We start from the raw sequence: 27,362 nt of genomic DNA, 5'->3' as shown, positions 1-27,362 counted from the left end.
ATGAAATCCACGTACATACACAAGTACAATGACTGGTATAATCTCACAAGGAACTTGAGGAAGCTATTTTCATCATCCCTTCTGCCGGTCGGAGTCTCAAAGGTCAAGACCACATTGGAGTCTTTCCATTGTTGTAAAAGTTAATGAAAGTTAATTATTAAAGTTGAAAGAGCGGTAATTTCTTCACTGACTTACGTAACCTATATATATATACATCTCTATACATATGGATGCACTCAGAGCCTATAGACCTAAGTGGATGGAGACTCTCTCTTAGAACTGGACTCCTTTATTTCAGAAATGTTTCACTGTTGCTGAGATGTCTCACTGAGTGTGTATCAGGTAGGAACCAAATTTATGATCATTTTACTCAAACTGGCTTTCTGTTTCTTAAAAATGGTATATTTTCTGACCAAAACCTATTTAGAAGTTAGTGTTGTGTTCTTGAGTTCATTCCATGTGCAGGAATATTTTGAATGATTCCACTAACAACAGGCTAAAAATGTATGTCTGGAGCTCCAGCGACGTGAAGTAAATATTTAAGTAGACTTTGATTTGACCTAGTAAATGGTTATATGTATTAAGGCTTAAATAGCCTTTTTAAAGCTAGCAGAGGTTTTTACCTTAATTATCCACATAATTCCTTTAATTCTGCACCTAAATCTGACTTTATAAGTAGACCATCTGTTCTGAAGTTTGGCAAACAAGGCAAGATTTTAGGAAAGATTCTTCCAGGAGATAGAATCATCTGTTGGAAGGTGTTGAGAAAGGCCTTTTGGTCCAGAAGTAAGGGAGTTATCTTGGACCCAGAAAGTCCAAGAAAGGAAAAGAGAGGAAGAGAAAGGGGAATAAAAGCAAGTAGGATAGACAGCGAAAAAGGAAGAGAGTTAGAGAAAAAATTGTCATCGGGAAGTCACAGGGGGCCATGTGCCACGAGTAATATTAAACCATGCGGGGTATTTATCTCATAGATTACCAAACCTAACAAGATAGAATTTGTTTCATTCTTTAAATGTCAAGAAAAGATCATGTAACATTCTTTAAACGTGTGAGTAAGAAACAACTTTTTAAATCGTTGGACTAAATAATTCTCTTTTCCAAAGTAAATTTGTCATTCAGAGAAACAGTGTAATGAAAGTTGGCCACATAAAGATCATTCCTACCCAGAAATTAGGAGGACACTACTTGATTTCAGAAACAAGTAGTTTACAGTGGGTTAATGCATATCTTGCCTCCTCCATGTGGATAAACTAATAAGTAAATATATAAATAAATGAACAAATGTGTCAATATCTACTAAATAGCTCATATTCAACTTAGAAACAAAACACCTTGCAAAATGAGAATGATTTTTTTTAATTGCTAGAATAACTAAGTAATAACTTAGGCCTGCTTCTCTTCATAACGAAGGTCTTTGCTTCTCCAAACAAAGAGAACAGAAGAGCCTCCTCTAGCCTCCGTTTCACTGTGTTGGGAAACAAAGGGGGAGAATAAACCAGTTCATTTCAAGGAAATTGAGCTCCAATCTACCCAGACTCACGTTTTGTGTAGGTGATGTTGACAGTAGGGGCATGAAGGGAGGGACTCTTATGCTCAAGGGCAAGGGAGCACTGATGGTGCCTCACCTGAAGCCCTGTTCTCTTGCTTTGTCTCTCTTGGGGATCAGGGCTAATGGGCCCCCCAACATCAACATGGCAGAGAAGAGTGTATATTAGAGAGGATCACTCATAAGACCCGGTCTGTCACTTGCTAGTTGTGAGAGTTGGGAAAGTCATTTATCTTCTCTGATCTCAATTTCTTCACCTGTAAGTTGATGATAATAATGCCTACCTTCTCTCTACTTCACAGGATAACACTGAAGGGGAAAAAATGGAAGTGCTTAGAAAACCTCAAAGCCTTATAGAAAGTCCAGGGCTTCTCTTTTTTCTTGCGTGAGCCTACTGGATCTGAAACTCCTTGCTATGGTGTATCTTAATGTTTCTCTAAAGGTTTAACCTTTTGACCAACAAAGTCTTCTGTTCCACTTTTTGGATCACTATCCCTTGAACATGATTTGCTCATTCCCCACTGCTTTCTCATCACCTCTCCCAAATTTATCTGTTCTTTAGGGTCTAACTTGAGACCCACAGTTCCTTCACGAAAGCTTCCTCAACACCAACCCACATTCACGTCCCTTCTTCTTCCAATTTATTGTCTGTACCAATCATTTTGGACATCACTCCCACATATGTAAACTTTGGATTTTAGGACCATATCATTTATCATTTATATATCATTTGTTTGTAGTTCAGTTTATTTCAACAAACCTTTCTGAGCAATTACCATTTTAGAGGTACTACGCAAATGGGGAAAAAAACGATTACGATTTGGGCCCTGCCCTTGGGGGACTGAGTCTTACTGGGGAGAAGAACCTGTAAACAAATAACGACGATATAATCTGTACACGATAAGAACATATACAAGGTTTTTACAAGAAGGAAATTATTAACTTTTTCTGGGGGATTCCAGGACAGCTTTCTAGCATCTTCTTATCTTACACAATTATGTGAGGAGCAGAGTTCCTGACAAACAATAGGCCGATTAATGCTTGGCGAAGGAACAAATCAACGGTCAGGGACAGCTGAGTATTTTTAAGGATGAATTGGAATCTACCAGGTGTTGGAGGAGAAGAAGCCAGATAATGAAAACAATGTGTGCAAAGACATAGAGATGGTAAATACCAGGATGTGTTAGGCAGCTGCTATAATTGTGAAGGAGGAGTGGAGAAGCTTACGACATAAGCTGGAGCCCAAATATGAAGGACCTTGTATGCCATGCAAAGAAGCTGAGACAGGTAGATGCTTTAAAATTATGTTAAAATAAAGCGGTAAGAACAGAAAATCGCTAATTCTGCTAAGCTCAGACTAAACATGAAGTCACAGAAAAGATGGCAGCGCTAAGATTTTCAGACAGGTTCCAGCTGACTTAATAAGAGCCCTACAAGGAAGGTAACAGCATCCCCTTTTACCATTAGATAAAGTAGGGCTTGAAGCACTTGCCCAGAGCAATACAACGTCAAAGCAAGGGTGTGAAGCCAAGTCTATTTAGCTGCCAAATTCTCCCTCTTTTCTGCTGCACCTTCTAACTAAATTAAGTTTGACTTAGCTTTTCAGCAGTATGGCTTATAATAATTGCCAAGAAAGAGTTGTCAATAATAATAATAAATTTAGTGTCTGAACTAAGATTAAGATGGAACTGAGCTAAGTTCCTAGAAGATGTCGTAAGACCACTATAAATTAAATAAGTCACACAGACTTCTTGAACAAGCAGTGTAAGACACATGTGATGTTCTTGCCTCTATGGACACTAAACTAGAGTTGTGTGAATTAACTAAATTATTTTGGCAAAAAGAAAAAAATCCAAAACCTTTTCCTTTAGCCAGCCTTCGTTGGGACTGCCTGGAGGAACTCTCCCCACACCCTCAGACCCTCGCCCCACTCTCATCACCTTGAATCACCTTCTACGTCAGCTTCTCCCCTCTCTCCGGGGAGAGATGCTCGCTTCAAAAACAGTGTGGGTTTGTGAGAGGCTGATAGCCTTAAAGGATCATCACTAAAGGATAGGGAAAAACAGGAGTGTTTTTCCCATTCTAAATGATAATGAACCCATTTATTTCTCTCAAAGAAAGAGCTGTTAGGTTCAGGGGCACCTCGACAATGTAGTTTAATTAATTAATTACCCTGCTGTGTTTCGGAAGTGACGGAAACACACAGGAATCACGGCATTTAACTAGAAAGTATTGCCTGCCCCAGCCTCTGACTCCTTCTGACCTCTCTTCATCAATATCTGTGCTGATCTCCTTCCCACTTCCCCGTGCCACCCCCGCCCAGTTGTCCCTGATCACCACTCTGGCCCTCCCCGATTCAGAGGCCATCATCTCCCTGCTTCCAGTGAGCTTGACACCAACCAGAATGTGGGATTTACATGCCCCTGACTTCTGGTCCCTCTTGGGCTACTGGGTGAGGTCTCTCTCAAGGTGCTCACTGGAGCAATTATTCTGCTGGTTCCCCCATCTCTCGCCTAAGTATAGCTATCAAGACACGGCTCTATTTCCTGTTGTCCAAGGACCAATTCATGAAATAGGGCTGGCTTACCTCCAGTTTTCCAGAATGCCACAGGGGTATTTTGAGGTCCTACTGAGGGGTGGGGTCATCAAGAGCCCACCTTGTGCAAGAGTGGTGGAGCTATCGACTGTGACTGGGGAGGGGCCGAGACACGCTCAGCACACCTACTTGCCTCCTGTTTCAAATTACCACTAATTAAAGAAAAATACTAGCGTTGCTTCTGAGCATCTTGGTTCATATTAGTTGTTTCCCAGCAGAAAGGGCAGACGGCTGAAATACTAGAACACTGAATAGATAAATGCTGAATCGGATCCATAAGACACTTCTCGGTGGAATGGGGCAGGCAGAGTGGAGGTACTCAGGCAACCAGAAGCCAGGCACTGACACCCAGAGCTTGGCTGCAGGTTGAAGATGGGTAAAACTAGTGGGGGGGTAGGGGGAGGGGTATGCAATGACCAACCTTAATCACTAGAAATATCAAAAATTTATTAATAAGCCAAGATAGTTAAATTGAAAAAACTGAACTTCAGAAAATAATCCCAGGATTAAATCTCCGCTCAGAAAAAAAAAAAAAAAGCAGAGAAAGACAAATGTGTATGACTAAGCCCCAGGACCGAGATGTGTAGGTATATGTATGTATATGTATTTACGTATGTCTATGTATGTAATAAATATCTCATAAGTCCAAAAAATTCAAAAGAACACATCCTATAAAGGAAATAAAAGTGGAAATGCATATAAACAAGTCTTAGAGTTCTAAAATTATTAGGAGGAAAGGTCCCTGAGAATGAATTTCAGTCTCCCAAAAGCCACTGATACCCCAAGGAACCCAGAGAGAAATTTAAGTCATGAAGATAGAACAGGAAAAGGCATATGTTAATATGGGTGTAATATTTGAAACTGGAATTGCGATTCTAGGAACCCAGAAAAATTTTTCCAAGAATTTCTGGGGAAAAGGTAACTTGTTCAGGTTTTTTTTAAAAGTTAAGAAAAATCACTTTTGAATTCCTAACTAAACTAAGTCATTCTCAAGAATCCCAGAAATGATAAGATGGAGAATGACACGAATTTACGACTATCTGGAGGTTTTCTCAGCAGGGGCACCATTGGGTGGTTGATTCGGTGGCTCAGATTATTGGTTACACATGGAATGTGAGGCAGCATTTTGGGATCAGGAGTGGCAGCAAGGGGGAAAAACCCCCACAACGGAAATGTGGCCCCGAGATCTCTTGCTCTAAATTCTGGAAAGATTTCTGAAGCTTCCCTAACTCCTGCCCTTGTGCTTGGGTTTGAGGAGGAAGCATTTTCCAGGCTGTGGCAGGAGGGCCAGAGCTCAGGCCTTTGATCCAGCTGGAGGTACAATGGAGCCCTCTAAAGAGCCAGTCATGGTCACCCTCAGGGAAGGAAGCTTAATAGAAGTGAAGTTATTTCTGCCATCATTGGCACTGGCAAATAAATGAGACCACGACTTCACAGAGAGAAAACACACAGCAGCAAAAGGAAGAAGAGAAGTACTTTCAGGATCTTTCTTAAGGAAGAGGACTGATGAGATTACGTGAACAACTTGGTGAAAATAGGAGTAAAGCAACAAAATAGTGGAATCTTTTTTTCTGTCTGCAGTAGCATCTGATAGAAATAAAATGCACGTTACTTGAGTCTTCTTCCTCCTAAGGTTAGCTACTTACTGGATTAAAGTTGTTCTTGAAAGATACTCCAGACAGCCTTTGCAAGAGATCTAAGGTGTCAAGAGTCATTGACGTGGATTAGATCTTAAGTGTTAATGCCCCAACCATGTTGCTGGTAGTTGGCAAATAAGGACAAAAATCTGAGGTATGTACAGCGATGAGTAAGCCAACTGCACTTTGTATACAAGTTCTTCTGACAATGGGGAGTACTGTATGAGATATGACACTATTAGTGACATATGACACCTGGAACTGGGGGTAGAAGGATAGGAGAGGGAAAGAAAGATGAGAAGCACAGAGGGCAAGCAGCTTGGGGTGGGAGGAGCCTCAGAAAGAATAGCAAAGGGGCTTTAATAGGCATAACAAAGCTTGAAGGGACTCCGAATCTGCAGGTCAAGCCACAGCAGTGGACAGAAGCACTATGTCGTGTCAGAGAAGGTCAGTAGAGAGGACTTCAGAGGAGGCTGGGGAATGGGGTGGGAGAGAGAAGGGAGTGGTCAAAGAGAGGTCAGATGGGACCAGAAGCGGATGCCAGCATCTTATTCCTCGTTATAACTTGAGCTCTGCAAACTTGCTGGAAATCCCTCGAGTATGAGAGAGCACCATGCAAGGTACAGTGTAGCCCGAGATGATTCCGTCAATAATTGTGATTGAAGTAGAGATCAAAACTCTGGGTGGTATGGGTAATAATACAGAACCGTGATTAGAGGGAAAAATGCTAACAGTGAGCTGGAACGTTCTTAATTCTGTTCACACTGGACAATAGAGAAGCTGCATGTTGTAGAAGAGAGAGCAAAGAAGTCTGAAAACAGAAGTCGCATTTTTGACACGCTACCAGCTGTTTCTTAAAGAATTGTGAGGGCTGAATAGGTAACGTGCATAATAAGGTTTTGCAAAATTTATCTTTTTAGTAGAAACAGGATTGAGAGAAAAACAAAAAATGTAAACATCTTGTGCAGAAAATGCAAATAGTTAGAATAATAAATACCATTTGGTGGATGCCTATAGTGTGCTACGCACGCTGCTAGGTGCTTTGAAAACACTCTGATTTAATCTTCACAATCACCTTGAAACTTGAGCGCTATGATCCTCATTATACCGATGAGATTCAGAGAGATTAAATAAATTGCCCAAGATCTTTCCTTAAAAAGGTCTCATCACTAGTGAACTAAGTAACCAAGTAATAGTTACTTTTTTGCCATAGTTTCCTCAACTAGAAATTGTAAAACTCTATTTAACTCCCAGAAACAAGGGGAAATTACTTAAATGAGCAATGTCTTTGAATTTCACGAGTTAAAAGCATTTTACAAGGTATCACAAAAATTCTGATGAGTAAAATGCAACAGCCTTGACTGGAGTTAGGGGCAATGAACAGACTTTAAATCTGACTTGCCCAGTACTTCAACACCTTAACTTTGGAAATGTTTCTAGGAAAAAATTTTAAAGTAAATTCCTGTTCTTGATGAGACCTCACCTTACAAGTAAAAAATGCACTCACCGATTAATAAACTGAGTCCGTTTCTCTTGCTTTTTGGCCATCTTTTAGAAATAGATAAAAGCCCTTGTTTGCTTACCCAAAGGAGTCGTGTCCAGCTCATTGGAATAAAAAGTGATATCGCTGTCGCAAAACGCAATCTAGGTCCCTTAATCCTGCCTCTTTTGATCTCAAAAGGTGGTAACATTCAGTTCGGAGCTCACTCATCTGTAAATTGCATCACATTATCTCTGAGTTATTTAAGAAGCCAGCTCTGTTTGGTTTCAGGCATTTTAACCTGCTAAAGACAAGAAGAAGGGTTTGCCACATAGTTCCAAAGGTCTTCCACTTGCCACAGCCGTCAGAGGAAGCAAAATGATCGAGCCCTTTGGGAATCAGTATGTTGTGGCCAGGCGAGTGTATTCTGCAAATGCTTTTGGGGAAGAACATAAGAAGAAAGAAAGACGTCATAAGACACCTCTGGATCATCTCAAACAGTGTTGTAGGTAAGATATTTTTTAAGGTACTGCCATTAGGTAAATGAAGCAAATTTATTTTTATTCCTTTCTCCTAAACTGTCAAGCTTTCAAGCTCTCCTTTCTGGCTCTAGCCCATAGCCTTTCGTGTCTCTTTATCTTTGGTTTCCAAACCTCCTACTCCCTGCCAAAGCTGGAAAGGTAGCCTCTACAAATCTTTCTATCACAGAGGACTAACAGATGAGGAGAGAGGAAAATTCGCAGTTGAAATGTTGTACAATTCAAGCTGAGGATGATAAATAAGATCTATTAAGGCTAAAGAAAAGCAGCATTTTTCTTTTAAAAAAATCCTTTGATGGTGGCAGGGGGCAGTTGATATGGGTAAGGAGGTGAGTGTTGGTGGGAAAGTTAGTGAAAGTACTAGTTTATTCTTTAATAGATTATCATCTATGTCAATTTTTCACCCACAGTTAGGTACTAAGCTTAAATTGTTATATTAATTAATGACCTGCGGCTTTTAATGTTTTCAGCTGTTCCACTAAAAAGGCCAAGAGAATTGCCCTCTCTTTGTTCCCCATAGCATCTTGGTTGCCAGCATATCAGATAAAGGAATGGCTACTCAGTGACATTGTTTCTGGAATCAGCACTGGGCTGGTGGCCGTACTGCAAGGTAACTTTTTTTTCAAGATGCAGTTCATATCTCATAAAATTCGTCATTTTAATGTGTACAATTCAGAGTTTTTTGGTATGTTCACAAGGTTGTGCAACCATCATCACTATCTAATTCCAAAACATTTTCACCACCACTACCCCCAAAATTTCCTGCCCACTGGCAGTCGCTTTCCATTCTCCTCTCCATCCATCCCCCTGGCAACAACTTTCTATCTCTATGGATTTGCTTATTCTGAACATTTCATATAAAGAGAATTACAGAATCTGTGGCCTTTGTGTATGGTTTCTTTCACTTAACATAATGTTTTCAAGGTTCATCCATGTTGTAGCATGTCTGGGTACCTTATTCCTTTTCATGGATGAATAATATTCTATTGTGTGGATATACCACATTTGTCTATCCTTGCGTCAGTTGATGGACATGTGGATTGTTTCCACTCTGTGGCTATTATGAATAATTCTATTATGAACACTTGTGTACAAGTTTTTGTGCAAACGTGTTTGAATTCTCTTGGGTACGTACCTAGGAGAGTAATTGCTGCCTCACATGGTAACACACTAGCAATGTATGAAGGTGCAGATTTCTTCACATCCTCCTGGAGATGTGGTATTGTCTGCCTTTTTTAGATTAGCTATCCTAGTGAGTATGAAATGGTATCTCATTATGATTTCCATTTATATGTCCCTAATGACTAATGATGTTGAGCATCTTTTCATGTGCTTACTGGCCATTTGTATATCTTTGGAGAAATATCTATTTAAATCTTTTGCACATTTTAAAATTAGGTTATTTGTCTTTTTATTGTTGAGTTACAAGCGTCTTTTTTCTATATTCTAAATACTAGACCCTTATCCAAGATACGATTTGTAAATTATTTCTCCCATTCTGTGGGTTGTCATTTCACTTTTTTGACAATATCCTTTGAAGAACATATTTTTTCATTTTGATGGAGCCCAATTTTACAATTATTCATAATAGCCACAGAGTGGAAACAATCCACATGTCCATCAACTGACGCAAGGATAGACAAATGTGGTATATCCACACAATAGAATATTATTCATCCATGAAAAGGAATAAGGTACCCAGACATGCTACAACATGGATGAACCTTGAAAACATTATGTTAAGTGAAAGAAACCATACACAAAGGCCACAGATTCTGTAATTCTCTTTCATGACCTTGGATTAGGCAGTGGTTTCTTAGAAATGACACCTACAGCAGAAGCAACGAAATTAAAAGCAATTTTACACCCATGTTTTCTCTTAAGAGTTTTGTAGTTTCAGCTCTTATATTTACATCTTTGATACATTTCAGTTAATAAAGTAATTTATTTTTAAGGTGCCATCTTAATTACTTGAAACTAATGAGAATTTCTGCTTCCCCTTGCACGAAATAAGGACCCTGAATCTTGTGTATTTACAGGTTTAGCATTTGCTCTGCTCGTCAACGTGCCCCCAAGCTATGGGTTGTATGCAGCCTTTTTCCCAGTCATAATCTACTTTTTCTTGGGCACTTCTAGACACATATCTGTGGGTAAGTGAATTATTGGGCTAATTAATACTCACATTGCTTTTTCTTTATTAATTCTATTCGTCACACGATGTATCAATTCCAAATTGTGCAGAATCCAGGAGAGGAGTCATAGTTTCTTGTAAGAATTAGGACTGGGACTTGGGAAAGGAGACCAGAGCTACAGACGGTAGTCTTTTTATATGCTATGTTATGGTTGAAAGACAATTGTGCCCAGGGAGCCGTATATTGACTACAATCCATCTTGTTAATTAGGTCCATTTCCAGTTCTGAGTATGATGGTGGGAGCAGTAGTTGTGAGAGTCACTTCAACAACCAGTCCAACTGGTGGGAATAACACCTCAATAAGTGATGATTTGGATTCGTCCTCAGAAGAACAGAAAGTGATGGTGGCTGCAATGGTCACAATCCTTTCTGGAATCATCCAGGTGAGCACTTTCTCATGTAATCTGCCCTCCCTGAACTGCTTGTCCTGATGGGTACAATCTTTCTGTTTCTCCTCCTTCTGCCAACCCTCCCCACTCTTCCCTTTGGTTTGTATCCCTCCTTTAGTGGCCCATAGGAAATAACTGACGAAGCATCACTCATCACAACCAGAAGTGGAGGGGCAGATCCACCTTGCAAAGACAAGTGAATGTGGGTCTAGAGAGAAGGAGAAATGGGAACAGGGAGGCACACGTGGTGAGGAGTGAAACGCTCAATTCAATAAAACACCTGGAAATGATATAGTCACTAGACACAACTATACGCAAATAATAGTGACACTGGCAGCTCTGGAACTTTTTCTTTCTAATTCTTCAGGGACTGTAATCTAGTCGGAAGGGATTTGGGCATATCAAAGATTTGGGGAAAGCAGAGGATGATTATGGAGGGACCTAAAGCCTCACACTGAGGCCACACCTCTGACACCATTGCTGAGTAGTGAAAATGTCACAGACTCCTCAAGGTGTTGTCTAAGTTTACGGTTAGTGATATTATTGGTTAGGACCATTCCTTAAAGAAAGAAAAAATCAATATATGCAAGGACATTAGTGGTGTATCCTGTTGACAAACAGCATGGTCAGGTCTTTTGAATACATTTCTGAACCTAGTGCCTTTGCCTGTCTACAGCTCTGGCTGCATCCAGAGATGGGAGTGGAAAGGCAGCCGAGGTACCCAAGGGGAAGGAGAATCTGTCTATTCACTTTATTGAAAAATACTGATGCTGTAGGGGAATTATCCACTTTTGCCCCCAGTTAAAACTGAACACTTCTATGTCCAATACATAGTTATGTATTTCTTACAAAAGTCGAGCGACTTGTTTGAGGGGATACGAATGGATGCTCACCCATGTGTGCTATAGCCGCTGGACAGCGTAACCTAAAGCGACATGGGAAAATTTGAGGGCTTATGCTCAATAAGATTCTGCTATGAAAGGCTTATGGGTAAGTCTTCTAAAGATGCAGCACCTTAGAAAAGGCAGGGAGAGCCTGTGACTTCTTGGGGGTGTACTAGCCTTAGACGCTATTTGAACACCATGGAACATTTCACCTTGGGGGGTGGGATGGAGGAGGGAAAGAGAAGGAGGAATCCTGAAGAGGATGTGTTCCAGGAAGCAGGGACACCTGCTTCTTCAAGACATACATGCACAGGCTGAGCCTTCACATTTTGAATCCTTTCAATAGCTGGTCCTGTAGGCTGCTGAGCTGCATTCGTAGTCTACATACGCTGACAGAGGCCTATGCCCTTCTCTTTCCAGTTGCTCCTGGGGGTTCTGCAAATTGGATTCGTGGTGATATATCTGTCTGAGTCCCTAATCAGTGGCTTCACCACAGCTGCTGCTATTCACGTGTTGGTTTCCCAACTCAAATTTATTCTTCAGCTGACTGTCCCGGCACACACAGATCCATTTTCAATTTTCAAAGTAAGTATCTCTTGTGCTTAAAAAATATCAAAATACACAAAATTCATGATGATGTTTCTGGGAGAACTCTCCTTCCATGTCTTTGCTGTGGGGCTTACCTACAACTTCCAGGAAATCGATGGGTTATGAAATGAATTCACATTAAGAAAAAGTTAGTGGCCGAGAGAACAACACTGAAAATCAACCACATCTACCATATAGCTAATGTACACAGCAGAAATTAAGTACCACTTCTCTTAGATTGGACTCAAATATTACTTAAAAGAAAAAAAAAACTTAGTACTTTATTAAAAGCTTTAATATTTTCTCCCAAGTTTTTAAAATTTTCTCAAAATCTTTCTTTTTTCTTTTTGAGGAAGATTAACCCTGAGCTAACATCCACCGCCAATCCTCTTCTTTTTGCTGAGGAAGATTGGCCCTGAGCTAACATCTGTGCCCATCTTCCTCTACTTTATATGTGGGACACTGCCAGAACATGGCTTGATAACTGTGCGTAGGTCCATGCCCGGTATCCGAACCGGTGAACCCCAGGCCACTGAAACAGAATGCACAAACTTAACTCCTACGCCACCAGGCCAGCCCCTCAAAATCTTATTTTGGAAGAAATGTGCTCATTGAGTGATAATGCTTCCTTATTTCTAAAAAGCAGATGTTGTTCTTTTAGAATTGAAGTTCTTCCGACTCTTTTACATATCCCTGTTTATAAAGCAAGAGGAAATTGGCCAATATGTAAATAGGACAGTGGTTCTTTCCTCCTCCAGAGCATGTGCTCTAGAACAGTGTTCTTAGTGCCTCTGATTTTATTTATTTGAGTCCTCTCTCTTTTTTTCTTGGTGAGTCTAACTAAAGCTTTGTCTACTTTGTCTTTTCAAAAAAAAAAACAGCTCTTAGTTTCACTGATCTTTTCTATTGTCTTTTTAGTCTCTATTTAATTTGTTTCCACTCTGATTTTTGTTATTTCCTTCCTTTTACTGGCTTTGGGATTATTAGTGCTTCTATCACGACGTGTCTGGGAGCCTGAGACAGAACTTGCTCCAAACCGGAATTAACACTCTCTCACTCTCATCCAGAGCTATTCCAGAAGTAGAGAGTTCTAGGAGCAGTTTGGGATCTCGTTTGGGCCTGCTTGAGCTGTCTGGATCCCACGGATACAGGATCCCGCTGGCTTCGAGAATTAAGATTATGCACAGTTCACAGTTAGCCAGGGAACGAATTTCCAAAAGTGACGCAGAGAGTAAACTAAGACATGTGAAGGTTCTTAACCTTAAAAAGAGCAATAGTGATGATTGCGAAATACAAAACAATGGCCGAAGACACCTAAGAGCAGAAGAGACTGGTTATAAAATTGTGAAAAGTATCCAAGAAAATTTGACACTAGCCAAAGAGATTTCCAGAAAAAATTCTAGAAGCATCCCTAAACCAGGGTGGTGCTCACTCTATGTTGAACTTACCCTTCTCATATCTCCACGCTAGTTTCTACAGTTACTCATTCATGATTCACATGAGCAGAACAGAGAATCTCTATCAATCCATGTCAGTTCTTCTGCTTCAACATTCATTTTTATCTATTTGGAAATAACGAAGTGTGGTATCTAAATTATACATTAATATAGCACTTGGGTGTTTTTTTGTGCTTGTAATTTTAGGTACTTGAATCCGTGTTCACACAAATAGAGAAGACTAATATTGCAGACCTTGTGACGGCCTTAATTATCCTCGTGGTTGTATCTGCAGTTAAGGAAGTTAACCAGCGCTTCAAAGCCAAACTTCCAGTGCCCATCCCAATCGAACTCATCATGGTAACAGATTGTTTGAAGACTTCCTTTCGTAATTCATGCGTCTCATGTTTCTATGTCAAAAGCCCTTTACCATCTGTAGATCAGGAGGCTTTTTCAGGGCAGGTGCCATCTCTGCAGTTTCTGGGTATAATATGTGTATGGTTTTTCTCCTCATTCAGAATTTAATAACTTCTTTTTCTGATTTTGGGTTGATTTTCTTCCGTTTAAGACAAGGATGGTGCCAAGAACAAGACTTCTGAGAAGTCAATAGATTAGAGCTGTGGTTCTCAACAGTGGCACATTAGAAATGCCTCAGGACATTTTTTTTTTTTTAATCTAATAGGTCGAGTCGTGTTTTTTGGCAGTGGTATTACATTTCTAACTTGGGCAATTTGAAACTTTGCAGACTGTGATCGCGGCAGGTGTATCCTATGGCTTTGACTTCAAAACCAGGTTTAACGTGGCCGTGGTTGGGAAGATGAACAGTGGGTAAGTGCGTCTTTTCTGATGGCATCTCCAAGCACCCATTAGGGAGTAAGCCGTAGTTACGGAAGACCACAGCTGAAGTGCATTAATCCAGGTCAGACCCGTTCCTGGGTCTAGCATCCCTGAGGAAAGCTCGCCACCCTCCTTCTAGGAAGGAGCCACCAAGACGTGAGTTTGCCCTTCTCAATATCAGAAAGTTTCTCTTGGCGGAAGAATTCACAAATCAGACAAGCAGGGACTAACGAGCCGCAAGTAGAAGTGAAATCGTGAAAATGGAAAAATAGGCAAATGAAACCTGCTTCTCCTTATAAGAAGGAACCAAGCGAAACCAGATTTCCTTGTCCATAAATTACTATAAACAGTATGCCGTGTTTTGTTTGAGGTTGCTGGAGCCAGGTTCTGACCGTTCAAAAGAGACGCTGAAGGATACCTGTGGCACATGGCCGGAGCCAGCCAGACAGGCACACTCTGTCCTTCCTCGTGATCAGATTCCCAAGGCCAGGACAGCTCCCACAGCCACAAAAGAATGGAGGTCCCGTCAGTAGGAGGAATTTGAAAATGTGCTCTGTTGCATTTATTGGATTGACACGGGAGACGTTTTGTGCTCTTTCCTCTCTCTCCTGCCCTCTGACCGTAGCATGAATTTCTTCCAACTTGCTTACTAATAAGGAAAGGTTGTGTTCCTATTAAAAAAAAAAAAAGAAAAGAAAAGAGAAAAGACCTCGCTCCCTCCCTCCTCGTGCTTAAGGAGTATTTGAGAATTCCAGGAATTAGCATTTATATGTATTGTTGACTTAAAAATAGCAAAATTCTTTTACAATCAAATGTATATATATTTTTAAGGCAAAACCAATATTTTTGTCGCTAGGTATGTGCTACACTTATTGAATCTCAAACATCACTCTTAATTGAAAAGGTTTTTAGGTAGGAATTAGGCTGAAGCTGAAGGGTTATTTCTAGGGTTTCTCTCCACTCTGCAACTTTCAAGTGATTACATTTTATTTAAATGTCTTGGGAGACATAAACCAGATAAAGAGATAGATTGATAGAGATAGATGCAAACAAACTTCAAGCAGATCTGTCACAAAGCATTTTGGAGACAAAAGATAAGCTTTAGGTCACTGAGTTATAATCTTAGAGACTTTGCTTAGTAAATATATTTTAAATGTCGATGGACCTCTCTCCACAGTGTGTATGGGGTGGGGGAAGGAGTTAACTCACATTTATTAATCGTTACACTCTACAGAGAGACAGTGTGGCCTAGTAGGTAAGCTCACGTGTTCTAGAAGCAGAGTGCCTGGGATTTACTTCTGACTCATTTCTTGACCTGGGCCTCAATGGCTAAACTCTGTGCCTCAATGGCCTTGGCTATAAAAACGGGGCCAAGAACAGTGGCTATCACACAGCACTCTTGTAAGGATTGAGTTAGCACATGTGACGTGCCTAAGTGCCTGGCCTGCAGCCAGCGTTCATTCTGCATGACTACTATTAGTAATTTAGCACCTTAATTACGGACTAGGTGCTTTACAAGCTTTTTACCCTCCGATTTTTTCTGGGTGTTGATTGAGTGGACACTTTAAATTTCCGATAATTGCAAATAGAATATAACTGGAAGATAATGATTATTAATTCTTGTTAATCTGCTATTAATGCGGATGACACCTTAGAAGCGATTCAGTGAAGTCAAACGCTGGATGCGAGTAATTTGGCTGAAGGAAAGTGATCATTGAAACAGTAAAGGAAACACAAAGGATATATTCAGTTTCCAGAGGGATCCCATAAAAATAGCTAACAGGTTCTTTGTACTTTACAGTGTGTAACTAGTATTCACATTCATTATTTTATTTGAACCTCCCACAAAAACTATGACGAAAAGAGAACAAGTGTTATCATCCTCACTTTACAAACGAGGAAACTGGCTCAGGGAGGGTAAGGAGCAGAGATAAGACGTGAAACCCAGTTTTCAGATTGTAAGCGTCCATCGCATCATCCATGGTGTTTAGAGTCTAGGAGAAAAGAATAATAGCCGGCTTCTGGTTATTTTGGTATAAAATGAGAATTTTAATTGTATCACCTATTTTAGTTTTTTTAAAAAAAAACAATATTCCAAGCTAACTTTCTGATTCATGGTAGCTGCAGAATATGAGATAACAGTACTTCTTCAAAATTATAGCTGAAAATTTATTAACATAGATATTCACAAAACATGAACAGCAGTTACGAGTTGAGTGGATCCGATGAACCCACTTCCAATAAATTTTGTCAGAGATAGACGTTTATAGGAGCTGAGTGTTTTAGTAAATTGATGTTGAGTTTGAGATACTTGTGTCTTTTATAATACTGTTAGTAAATATCACTTAACTGCTCTAAAGGATATTTAAGTTCATGAGGTGTAAGGACAGAAGGGTCCTCTGCGGTTTGAACGTTTCCCTGACAAGGTATCTCTTTAAATGCAAACCCGCTCCCCATCAGGGCCACAGGTGGCCCTGCGTTCTGTCGAGCGCAGGGCAGAGTCCAAGGCCTGTCTGTTTGCGAAGGGTTTTCCATGAAAGGTTATTGTTATCAGTGGAGGGAAGACTTTCCTGCTTTCCTTGGCTCAGAGTTGTTTGCTCCGAGAGCCTTCATCCATGGATAACTATTGGAGGCATTGTGGTTGATGCTTTGCAGCCCAACCTAACAATACAAGTGGGATCTAAGACCTTTTGCGTGAAGCTTATGGGGATATAAGTGTACATTATAATGTGGTAATACTAGCAAAATCGTATCAGATGTACCACTATCATTGGGCTGGATATACATTCTCGTATCAAATTCAGGCAACATTGCTTTTCAATAATAAGATAATAGCTTCCAAAGTATTCACTGGTAGCCAAATTCTTGCTAATTAAACTCTGAAGTGAAACACAACTCAGCCTAGATAGCATTCATTCATTGATTTGCCCAACAATTATTGACCACCTGATACACACCATGAAGAGTGTTCGGTCCTGGTCACAGGATAGCGAACAAGTCACAGTCCCTGCTCTGTGTCTGGGAGGAGAGTTGGGGGAGTGGAGGTGGGGAGCTGGGGAAGAGAGGTGTCAAGAGCTGGGGAAACACGAGAATCTCACCTAACTTTGAGTTTTGTGGTGAGGGAAGACTTTCTGCAAGGAAGGATGAGGATGAGGGAAATGAATGGTTCAGGCGGAGGGAACAGCAAAGTAGAAGCTTCCAAGGTGAGAGAAAAGGTGACGCCTCTGAGAAACAAACAAAAAAAAATCTTGGTGTGGCTGGAGCGTTCTGGGAAATAGTAGTAATTAAGCAGAAGAAGGGGAGGGGGGTAGATCGGGGCCTTGCTAAGGAATTTGGACTTTTCCCGAGAGCGGATGGATGCCATTGAAGGTTCAAAAGCAGACTGGTGATATTCAGACTTGCTTAATTTCAATTTCAGATTTCAGCCCCCGATCCAACCTGACCCGAAGATTTTCCAAGACACTATCGGCGACAGCTTTGGCATTGCAATCGTTGGCTTTGCGGTGGCCTTTTCGGTCGCCCGTGTCTATTCCCTCAAATATGATTATCCAATTAATGGCAATCAGGTAAGTTTACAACCTACGCCAGGTCTAATTAGGCAACTTTAATATTTTGTGTACATAATATCAATGGTGCCACTTCTGAAAAAGATTCTTCCTTGTTCTCTTGTCAGGAGTTAATAGCCTTGGGATTGGGGAACATCTTCGGTGGATCATTCAGAGGATTTGCCTCGAGTACCGCCCTCTCCAGATCCGGGGTTCAGGAGAGCACCGGAGGCAAAACGCAGGTATTTCAGGATCTTTGCTGCCAAGGCCATCCTGGCATTCGTCGCTGGGCGATCCGAGCCAGGGGGCAGGTTGACTTTGTGATGAGAATGTTTTCTTCTTCACAGATCGCTGGCATTCTCTCTGCTGTCATTGTCCTGATTGTGATTGTGGCCATTGGATTTCTCCTGGAGCCACTACAAAAGGTGAGACTCCTCTCTCTTCGGCTACTCTCTCTCTCCTTCGGGTGGGGAATGAAGAGCTCTGGTTCTTAAACTCTAGAAGCACAAACTAAACTAGGGAAAAATGAGGCAGCTACAAACGAACGTGTTCTCAACCAAAACTCTATGGGCCAAAAATATTTATTTTTCCCCTGGCAGCATTTTATGAATGTGAAGAATGCAGATGCCCAAACTACCTTATCTGCTACTCTTCTCCTGTTTGTAGCCTTGCATATAATTAATGTTTAGACAGCAAGGCACCTGGCGCTGTGGCTTCAGTACAGATTGGCTGAAGCGAAGATTTTCTTTGAGGATGAGGTAATCAGGGCCTCTATCTAATTCAGAGAATGGTGCTACCAGTCACACAGCCTGTGCTCAGGAACACGCCCTGCAGCGCCCAGAGTTTGGTTTGACTCCAAGACCTCAGCTGTCAGATGGCAGGATGGGAGCGAGCAGCTGGACGCAGCCCTCACACCTCCAGCTCCTACTGCTCTGTCCGTCTCTCCTGAACCGTCCTTTATGGGGTTAGGTTAATGCTTTGTAAACGGCTACAGCGCCCAGATTTGAAAACAGAGCCGCAGACCCTGGAAAACAAGATTTCTACGAAACCAGATGATAGCAAATACGCGGTTCTCTGTGGTGTTAATATGATTTTGAGGTAGTCCATGGAGCGCTGGTTCTAGAGTCCTATAGACCTACTTCTAATCCTGGCTCTGAAACTTCTTATCTGTTTGCTTTTGGGCAAATCATTTAACCTCTCTGAACCTCAAGTTCCCCATTCGTAAAATAGGGAGAGAAATAGTCTCCACCTCACAGGGTTGCTGTGAAAGTCAAATGAAATAAGGCACGTGAAGGGCTTAGCCTAGGGCATGGCATAAGATACACGCAGTAAACGAGTCATTATTGTTAATATTATTATTATTTTTATTATTCTACAAACATTCTATTACACTTCTGACTGAAAAGGACGTAGGGATATGACACGGCCCACCAATGTCTATTGGTCAATATCCAGGCCTTCTTCCTTGTGGGTTAGTGGCTGGAATGCGAATTTGGTCCCAGGTTTCTGGACCCTCAGTGCGGTCATCCCAAAGGGCCTCACTGGCCATATCTGTCTTCAAGCAGTGCACAGCGCTGTTTGCCAAAAATACGCAGTCTCCATGCGCTGACCTACTGATTCGCAAAGGAATGGCATAAAAGGAGTCAAGAAGTCACCACCAAAGAAATGGAAGAATGTATGTCTCAATAAAAATAAATGCACACAAGACCCCCCCTAGAAAGAAGATTCTGCTCTAGTGTGTTTCTGCCCAGTTGTACACCTGGGTGCTACCTCACCCATGTCAACTAAAGAAACAGTTGTCACTTAAAGTCCTATCTTTCTCGTGAGTAACCCACATCCAGTGACATTGTCTCGGATGTTAATCAAAGCTCCTGCTATGAAGGATCCACGTGACCAGTTCTTTGCAGACCATTGGGTCTGGAATGTCTGTTTGACCGGAAGAGCTGGTTCGCTTCTTTTACCATATGAGAGCAAAATAGCCCATAATAATAGCTAATAATGGATGTTTCTTGAGTGCTGACTAAGCATCAGCCAAGTTCTAAGCATTTCATATGTATTTAATCCTTGACGTCAGTTGCAGAATGGATCCTGGTTCCTGGTAAAATTATCCCCCATTTCCTTTCTGTAGCTTCCCCGTGCCCGGTAATGTTTATTTTCTAAAGGGCTTTATTGTGTATATATTTCGATGTAAATATTTAAAAATTGTTTTTCTGTGGAATACCATCCAGGTGAGAAATAATGCCTATTAAAAAGAAAAATGATGTCTCCTCTGCAGGTGACATGTTTGATACTAGAGTCCCCCAAAGCGGGAGGCTTCTTGTACCGAGTCCTGTGGAGCCCTGGCCCGGCTACCACAGTGGTGACATCTTATATAGCAATAGTCCATTATCAAAACCAATACACTGACGGTGATACAATGCTGTTAACTAGGTTACAGACGTCATTCAGTTTTCATAGTTTTTAACTGACATTCATTTGTGTGCAATTTCCCTTTTAAAGTCACTTAAGACCATATTCAGTCTTCTAAACAATGTACAGAAGTGGGTAAAATGAACTGGTTAGGTATTAAATCATAAATCTTACTTGTGAAAATCAAAAATGCCCAGATCAGTTAAATTATCTTTAACATAAGAATATAAAACTATGTTTGGTTTTTCTTTGTATGCTATGCTTTTATGGTAGGAAAGTAATCAGTATACAAATTCCATAGTCCACTCAGAATGGAACAGCTTGAATTGGGGGCGGGGGTTGGGGACACGTTCCTACCGTTGTGTTAAAATTCAAAGAAGGAAGAGAGCATACTTGGCTATTCAGCGTTTTTCACTGTAACTATCACAGTTCCTAGGAGACAAGTTATCTCGCTTTGGCACGTGAAGACACAGAGGCTGACGTATTGCTGTGGCAGAGCTGGTTTACCTCCCAGGCCACTCTTGGTGAATCTGCTGTTCAGGGGTATCAACATCAGGGCTTCTTCAAAGAGGCTACCCTACTGGGTGCTTAGTACTGGCTTGGGAAATAGTAATTCATTAGCTCCTCCACGCATGCATTGAATAATTAAGCCCATCCTGTGTACATTTACCATGGTGGCTTCTGGGATATTGCAGGCAACAGGACAGATATGGCTCACATGGTCCCAGAGAGTCTGCCTCAAGTCTGTGGCAACCTCTTCAGCTCCCTCTTACAAAATGGCATGATGGCTGATCATCATCAAAGGTCTGAATTCTGATTTCAGGACCCCAAGTTCCCCAGGCTTTTTTCTTTCATTTTTTTTTTTTTACAAAGAGCAACCGCCCTCTACCCACTTCCAATAAATAAACACACCGTAGACTGTCTCTAATCAGGAAGAATTTATTAGTCATAGATCTTAAGATCTGCCTTTCTCTGTCTCAAGGCACGGGATGGTAAGTGCTATCAGACCATCTATGGCCGGTCACTGTCACTGTGGTGGAGACAAAGTCATACCTGGGGTCAGGTCAGAGTCCCAGATCTGGAGTGTGTTGCATGGCGTTGCACACAGGAAAAGCACGTATCCTTTGATATACTTTGCGGCCTTTAAGGACTCGCTTATCTAAACCTTCACCTTTGCTTCTAGATGGGTTATTTGATTATCTTCAAGTGCGTCTGCTGTTTATGTTTTTCACAGTCTGTCCTGGCTGCGTTAGCCCTTGGAAACCTAAAGGGAATGCTGATGCAGTTTGCCGAAATAGGAAGACTGTGGCGAAAGGACAAGTATGATTGCGTAAGTAGAGGCAACGGAATTTGAGAGAGAGAGAAATCAGGATGGCATTTTAATGCCATCATAAAAAGTGTCTATTTAGGGGCTGGCCTGTTGGCGCAGCGGTTAAGTGCGTATGTTCCGCTTCTTGGTGGCCTGGGGTTCGTCAGTTCGGATCCTGGGTGTGGACAAGGCACTGCTTGTCAAGCCATGCTGTGGCAGGCGTTCCCACATGTAAAGTAGAGGAAGATGGGCACGGATGTCATCAGGGCCAGTCTTCCTCAGCAAAAAGAAGAGGATGGGCAGCAGATGTTAGCTCAGGGCTAATCTTCCTCAAAAAAAAAAAGTGCCTATTTATATTGTAGACTAAGTGAAATTTTGTTTTTATATATCTGTTCAGATAACCTTAGTTTGTTTTATTTGCTGTCTTTAAACTGCGTACTCTAATGATCATTCTCTGGGATTTTAACTTAAAAGGATGAGCCACTTGCAGGTAGGAAATGCTCCGTGAAACACTAGCAGGGAACTTCCTGAGGTCTGTGCAAAAAGTTCTCGCAGTCATCCCGAATGCCACAGAAACTCTGAATTTTAGGGTCTGTGTTGCTTCTGTTCTTCATGACATCATATGTTAGTTTCCAGAGAATCAGTGAAGAACTTAACTTCTGAACGTTCCTTTCGGAAATACTCTATCAAGGCTCGCCTCGCTCTCAACATGCCTTGCTATGAGAAGCAACGGCCCTGATTATATCAGGGTCAAAGTCTGTGGCATAAAAATGCTTGTTACCACAGCCCTTGGTACTTAACGAGCATGAAGTAATAAGCTACACTTGGTTGACTTTTATTCCTGGTAGATAATCATTGGGGATTTTAACACCCTTTTGGTATGCTAAAAATCTTGTCAAGATAGAAGCCATTAATTAAATCAGCAGACCAAAAGTAAGAGATTAGTGTAGGTTCTACCAGTTACTTCGTTCGTTGATTTTAACAAAGAGCAACTGGCTCTGGAATTTTAGCAGTGATGAATACTCAATCATTTCCTTAACTGGTTCAGGGATGGGATTAGAAATGGATACACTCTCTATGGGGTTTTTTTTTTTTTTGTATTTGCTTGTGTTTTCGTGCCTCAGAACCTCAAGCTGGTCCCTTCTCCCATAAGCTTGCAACCTCGTCTGTTGGCCCTAGAAGTTCATGCTGTCTCATAGCTCTGGAACTAAGACCCTGTACTTCGATCAGAGTAAATTGTAGTGTATGTGTTGCCTTCTTTTTACAGCTAATTTGGATCATGACCTTCATCTTTGCCATTGTCCTGGGCCTCGGCTTAGGCCTGGCAGCCAGCGTAGCATTCCAGCTCTTAACCATCGTGTTCAGAACCCAATTGTGAGTGCCCCTCGTGCTTTCGTCTTTGCAGCCTTTCACCTGCCCATGTCGGAAGAGAAAGTCCTCTTTTAAGGGAAAGTAGTTTGGGGGATAGGCATGGGCATGCATGTCTATTAAGACTGGCCAGTCTGTTCTTCCTCAGAGTGCTCACCCCAAGGTCTGAAGGGCAAGAGAACGGCCAGACCTAACAGCATCAGCCCAGCTCCCACCAGTTCTTAGTCTGCTTCCTCCTTTGACAGCCATTCAAAGAAATCATAAAAATCTCTGCATCTGTTTGCCCAGTTGTAAACTGGAAGTCATTATATTTTAAGCGGGTTTCGTGTCTTTGCCCTAAACTCGTTAAACCTGAGGATGTGTTATTGCGAAGACCGTGAGAGTCCGCGTGTCTGGGGGAGTTGTTCCTTTTTAGAGGTTGTTAGATTGTATTCCCACCTGAAAAACATGGAGCTGGATTAGAGAATTTCTCACAGACCCCTCCCATCCTAAAATTCCAGGAAACTTGCTTAGAATTCTGGATTCTTAACAGTCATCCATTCCAAACATCTTTTGACTCTTAAACCTCTGCCATATGTCATCCCATGTGATCACTCAGCCTATGTTCGATTACACGGTGTGCCAGAGAAATAAGGCTTCTTGAGAGCTAGAAAGTTTTAGAACAGAAGTTGTTGTCATAGTTAAAAGTTAATCCTTGACTGACAGGATACATTTGTATTGAAATGTTCCCGCACTCTTTTATTCATTTATATTTTCATTAATTTCTTGGGGACCCATCAACCATAGAGACAAACTGAGTGGCCATAGGTAAATCACTGTACTTCTCCATGTCCTCGTCTATACAACTGGGCACTCATATCTGCCTTTTTTCACCAAATAACTGGGATGCTCAGACTGAAAACAGCTAAGGCGTATGGAAGTGCTTTATGAACTGGAATGCGGTAGATGGGAGGCACTATTGTTCTGGGAGCTGAGGGAGGGTGAGCAAAACAAGGTGTTTGCCCTCCAGGGTCTGTGAGGGCATGATGATTCCCCAACCTTATAAATTTTGAAAAGTGAGCCTGCCTTGGTGTCCTAGGAAAAAATCAGTGTCAGCCTTACAGGCCTAACTAATATGCGTGAAGGATTCACCTGGTGTTGCTTTCCTTCCAGTCCAAAATGCAGCACGCTGGCTAATGTCGGAAGGAGCAACATCTACAAGAACAGAAAAGATTACTCTGACGTAAGGAGATTCCTTTTTTACTTTGACTTGCCAAATTATACTAATACGAGTCTGATGGGCACCGTCTAATATTACTTCTCTGCCTTACAGATGTACGAACCGGAAGGAATAAAAATTTTCAGATGCCCATCTCCTATCTACTTTGCCAACATTGGTTTCTTTAGGCAGAAACTTTTCGATGCTGTAAGGTTTTGGGGTTATTCTTCTTTATATTTTTTTATTTTTTGGTAATTGCACTGATCGTCTGGGAATGAAATGTTTGTTCGGTAACAAGGGTTTAAAGAGGGTCATTGATTTCACATATGTTGAGGCTGGATTATGTGAGTGTTTTTGTGGCCCGTGTCCCAGAGCAGATGAAACTACTTTATAAGGGGTCCATTAATGTATTGGGAAATAAGTCTCTTTGGATGAGGTCCAATATAGAGTCGCCTTTTATCAAATTCTGCTGCAGAGTAAAAAGATTTACTGCAAGATTTTGGGCTGATTTTTAATAGATAGAGTCCCACAGATTTTCTTTGGGCATCAACTTCAGAAACAAGAGGGTATTTAATATTTGACTGCATCTCTAAAGAAGCACAAGATAGCAAAGCCTGTTTATGATATAAATGATAATGAATAAATATAATACAAATGAATATTTAACACTAAATAACAACTGAGCATCCCTGGTAGACTAGAGAGATGACAAAGAAGCAATCTTTAAGGTTAAGAAACAAAAGCTCCAGGGCCGGCATTGTGGCATAGCATCTGGGTTGGAGCCCTCCACTTCAATGGCCTAGGATTTGTGGGTTCAGATCTCAGGTGTGGACCTGCGCATCACTCATCAAGCCATGCTGTGGTGGCGTCCCACATACAAAATAGAGGAAAACTGGCACAGATGTTAGCTCAGGGAAAATCTTCCTCAAGCAAAAAGAGAAAGATTGACAACAGATGTTAGTTAGCTCAAGGCAAATCTTCCTCACCAAAAAAAAGAAAAGAAAAGAAACAAAGAAACAAAAGCTCAGGCCTTACTCATGAACACACCTTTTGGTCTACTCTGTACCTTGCATAGGGCTTCTGCCTTAAGCCCTAACTATGATTATTAGTTTGGTACACATCAAATATTTTTCTACCCAATTATTTTTTTTACAAAAATTGGATCATATTGTACATATGGCTTTGTATACTGTCCTTTTCACTTCTAGTGTCTTTCCATCTAACGACATTTTTTTGTCAAAGGTTTTTAATTACCTAATTTGATGCTCCTTACTTATTACTCTGGAGCTAAATATTGCCACAATAAGAATACATTTGTTTTGGAAAGGGGAAAATGATGCTTCCCCTCATATCTAATACTAAAATTACAAAATAAAATCATATAATAATAGATATTATAAAATATAATTATATAAAGTTAAATAGAAAAAAATTATATGGAATCAGAATACTAACTAAATGCTACCGTATTCAACAAATAGAAAATAAATAAAATTCCCCGAGAGTCATGTAGGCCAAAAGCCCCAACAGATTCAAATAGAGTTTAGACTGATTCGTGGATGATTCATGGATAAGTCCCGGATGGTTTTGAATGTCGATGACTGCACACAGGCTGAGCAGACCACGGGTCTGACACAGTAATGTTGCTTGAACCACCTTTAAATTTTATTACAGATGTCTTTATTGTTTGCCCCAAGTCCTCAACCCATCCTACTTAAAGTCATCAGAATTCTGCCATGTAACTAGCAGAACACTCAGTGCCCTTTTAACAGAGCAATGGCTTTTTCAGGTTGGTTTTAGTCCACTACGAATTCTACGCAAGCGCAAGAAAGCTTTGAAGAAAATCCGAAAAATGCAGAAGAAAGGCCTGATACAAGTGACACCAGTAAGTTGGGTTTTTTCATGAGGGGAAAAGTATATATAAAAATATAAGAATTTAACAAAAGTTGGACTATAATTTCAATATTGCGTTGATTCCTAGAACGAACAAAATTTTAACCCATGTTGACTCGGTATATGTCTGACAATTTGTCTGACCAATTTAGAGCATTTGGCAAAAGTCTTCTAGGCCTCCTTGATTTTCCGAAGGACCTCTTTAATCCTGTGAGACTCAGATCATTTTCTTTGGAATGCAACCAGTAAGTTTCTTGACCACGTTTCTGTGTATTATAGCTAAAAGCTTTGTAAAATCTAATTCAAGTTGTCGATTCCATTCCTTTAAATGAAATGCCAGATAAATAAGGTATTTCATGTGTCAATTAATGTCATATTTTTAAGTGGCATCTTTGACGGTCTCCTTAAAATTTTTATTGTCCTGGGAAAATTTTTGTTCTCCAAAGAAAAGAGTTAACAATCCCATTGCTTGACCCAACTTTGAATCTGTGCTTCAGAAACTCACCAGTTAGCCTTGACATACACGATGTTTTCTTGGTCAGAGTTATCATGCACGTTATTATCCTCTCTTGCAGAAAGGATGTATATGTACCGTTGATAACTTCAAAGATTCCGACGAAGAGCTGGACAACCATGAGATAGAAGAGCTGGATCAGCCAATCAATACCACGGACCTGCCCTTCCAGATAGACTGGAATGCTGATCTTCCTCTCAACATCGTGGTCCCTAAGATCAGCCTGCATAGCCTTATTCTCGACTTTTCAGCAGTGTCATTTCTTGACGTTTCTTCAATGAGGGGTCTCAAGAAGGTAATTTCTTTTTTCTTAATGGAAACAACCAATCCGTGACCGAAGGCAAGAAACTATTTGTGGGAGGCTGTTCCTTTAGACAATACACACTTAAGTAAATTATAATCTTAGAATATTCTATGGAGGGAGTGAGAGTGTATGTGGGGCGTATTCAGTGAACTCTTTAAAAGTTTGTTTCCTTTGAGACTGCACATTAATTTTGAAGGCAACCAAACCTACCTTTCTAATGTGTGCTGACCCTGTAAGTAGACAAATGTTCACCCTCCTATCAACTCCAGTTCTATGATACCTTCAAATCCTTGTGGGCGTTGTATCTAAATTGTCCTAAAATCAAGACGATTTGGAAAGGTCTTGGGAGAAAGTGGAAGAGTGGGTCTTTTTGTTTCTATCTTCATCAATTATAACCTGATGAAACTTCTCTTGGTTATGCAACAATCTGTTTCAAAAAAAAAATAAAGTGGACACACAAAAGGAGAAATATCGCATGCGATTTAAAAACTAGACTGAAACAGTCGGGTGGCAGTCTATTTTCTTTCTAGTTTTGTTGTATTTTTTCTAGAATAAATTAGTTTCTAAAATAATTGCAGAAAGAGATGTACAGAAAATTGAAGAAATTCCACATCTCCCCCTCTTTTGCTTGGTTTTTCACAGAAATCTGCTTACCAAGCGCTGAGCTAAGATGAGATCCATTAAGTGTGGGTGAACTG

General features: G+C 40.8%; 1 protein-coding gene across 2 annotated transcripts in view; it reads left to right on the top strand.

Annotated features, from left to right (window-relative positions):
• The first annotated feature begins 225 nt into the window (after positions 1 to 225).
• The window catches only part of SLC26A3 (solute carrier family 26 member 3), a 35,532-nt gene continuing 8,395 nt past the window's right edge, over positions 226 to 27,362 (top strand). The window contains exons 1-17 of one of the 2 annotated variants that reach the window (XM_008532232.2): positions 226 to 342; positions 7,551 to 7,768; positions 8,319 to 8,408; positions 9,838 to 9,948; positions 10,201 to 10,373; positions 11,684 to 11,848; positions 13,495 to 13,647; positions 14,033 to 14,115; positions 17,543 to 17,690; positions 17,798 to 17,911; positions 18,017 to 18,094; positions 21,313 to 21,408; positions 22,655 to 22,761; positions 23,908 to 23,977; positions 24,068 to 24,160; positions 25,743 to 25,838; positions 26,422 to 26,655. In XM_008532232.2, coding sequence (XP_008530454.1) covers positions 7,663 to 7,768; positions 8,319 to 8,408; positions 9,838 to 9,948; positions 10,201 to 10,373; positions 11,684 to 11,848; positions 13,495 to 13,647; positions 14,033 to 14,115; positions 17,543 to 17,690; positions 17,798 to 17,911; positions 18,017 to 18,094; positions 21,313 to 21,408; positions 22,655 to 22,761; positions 23,908 to 23,977; positions 24,068 to 24,160; positions 25,743 to 25,838; positions 26,422 to 26,655 — 1,917 coding nt within the window. In that variant the 5' untranslated portion in view covers positions 226 to 342; positions 7,551 to 7,662. Of the gene's footprint in view, positions 343 to 7,550; positions 7,769 to 8,268; positions 8,409 to 9,837; positions 9,949 to 10,200; positions 10,374 to 11,683; positions 11,849 to 13,494; positions 13,648 to 14,032; positions 14,116 to 17,542; positions 17,691 to 17,797; positions 17,912 to 18,016; positions 18,095 to 21,312; positions 21,409 to 22,654; positions 22,762 to 23,907; positions 23,978 to 24,067; positions 24,161 to 25,742; positions 25,839 to 26,421; positions 26,656 to 27,362 lie in introns of both variants that reach the window. The other variant, XM_008532231.2, reaches the window with a different exon arrangement.

This window comes from Equus przewalskii, chromosome 4 (genome assembly GCF_037783145.1).
Source record: "Equus przewalskii isolate Varuska chromosome 4, EquPr2, whole genome shotgun sequence".
Lineage (NCBI taxonomy): Eukaryota > Metazoa > Chordata > Mammalia > Perissodactyla > Equidae > Equus > Equus przewalskii.
The sequence above is the reverse complement of the archived record's forward strand: the minus strand, read 5'-3'. Positions and strand labels throughout refer to the sequence as shown.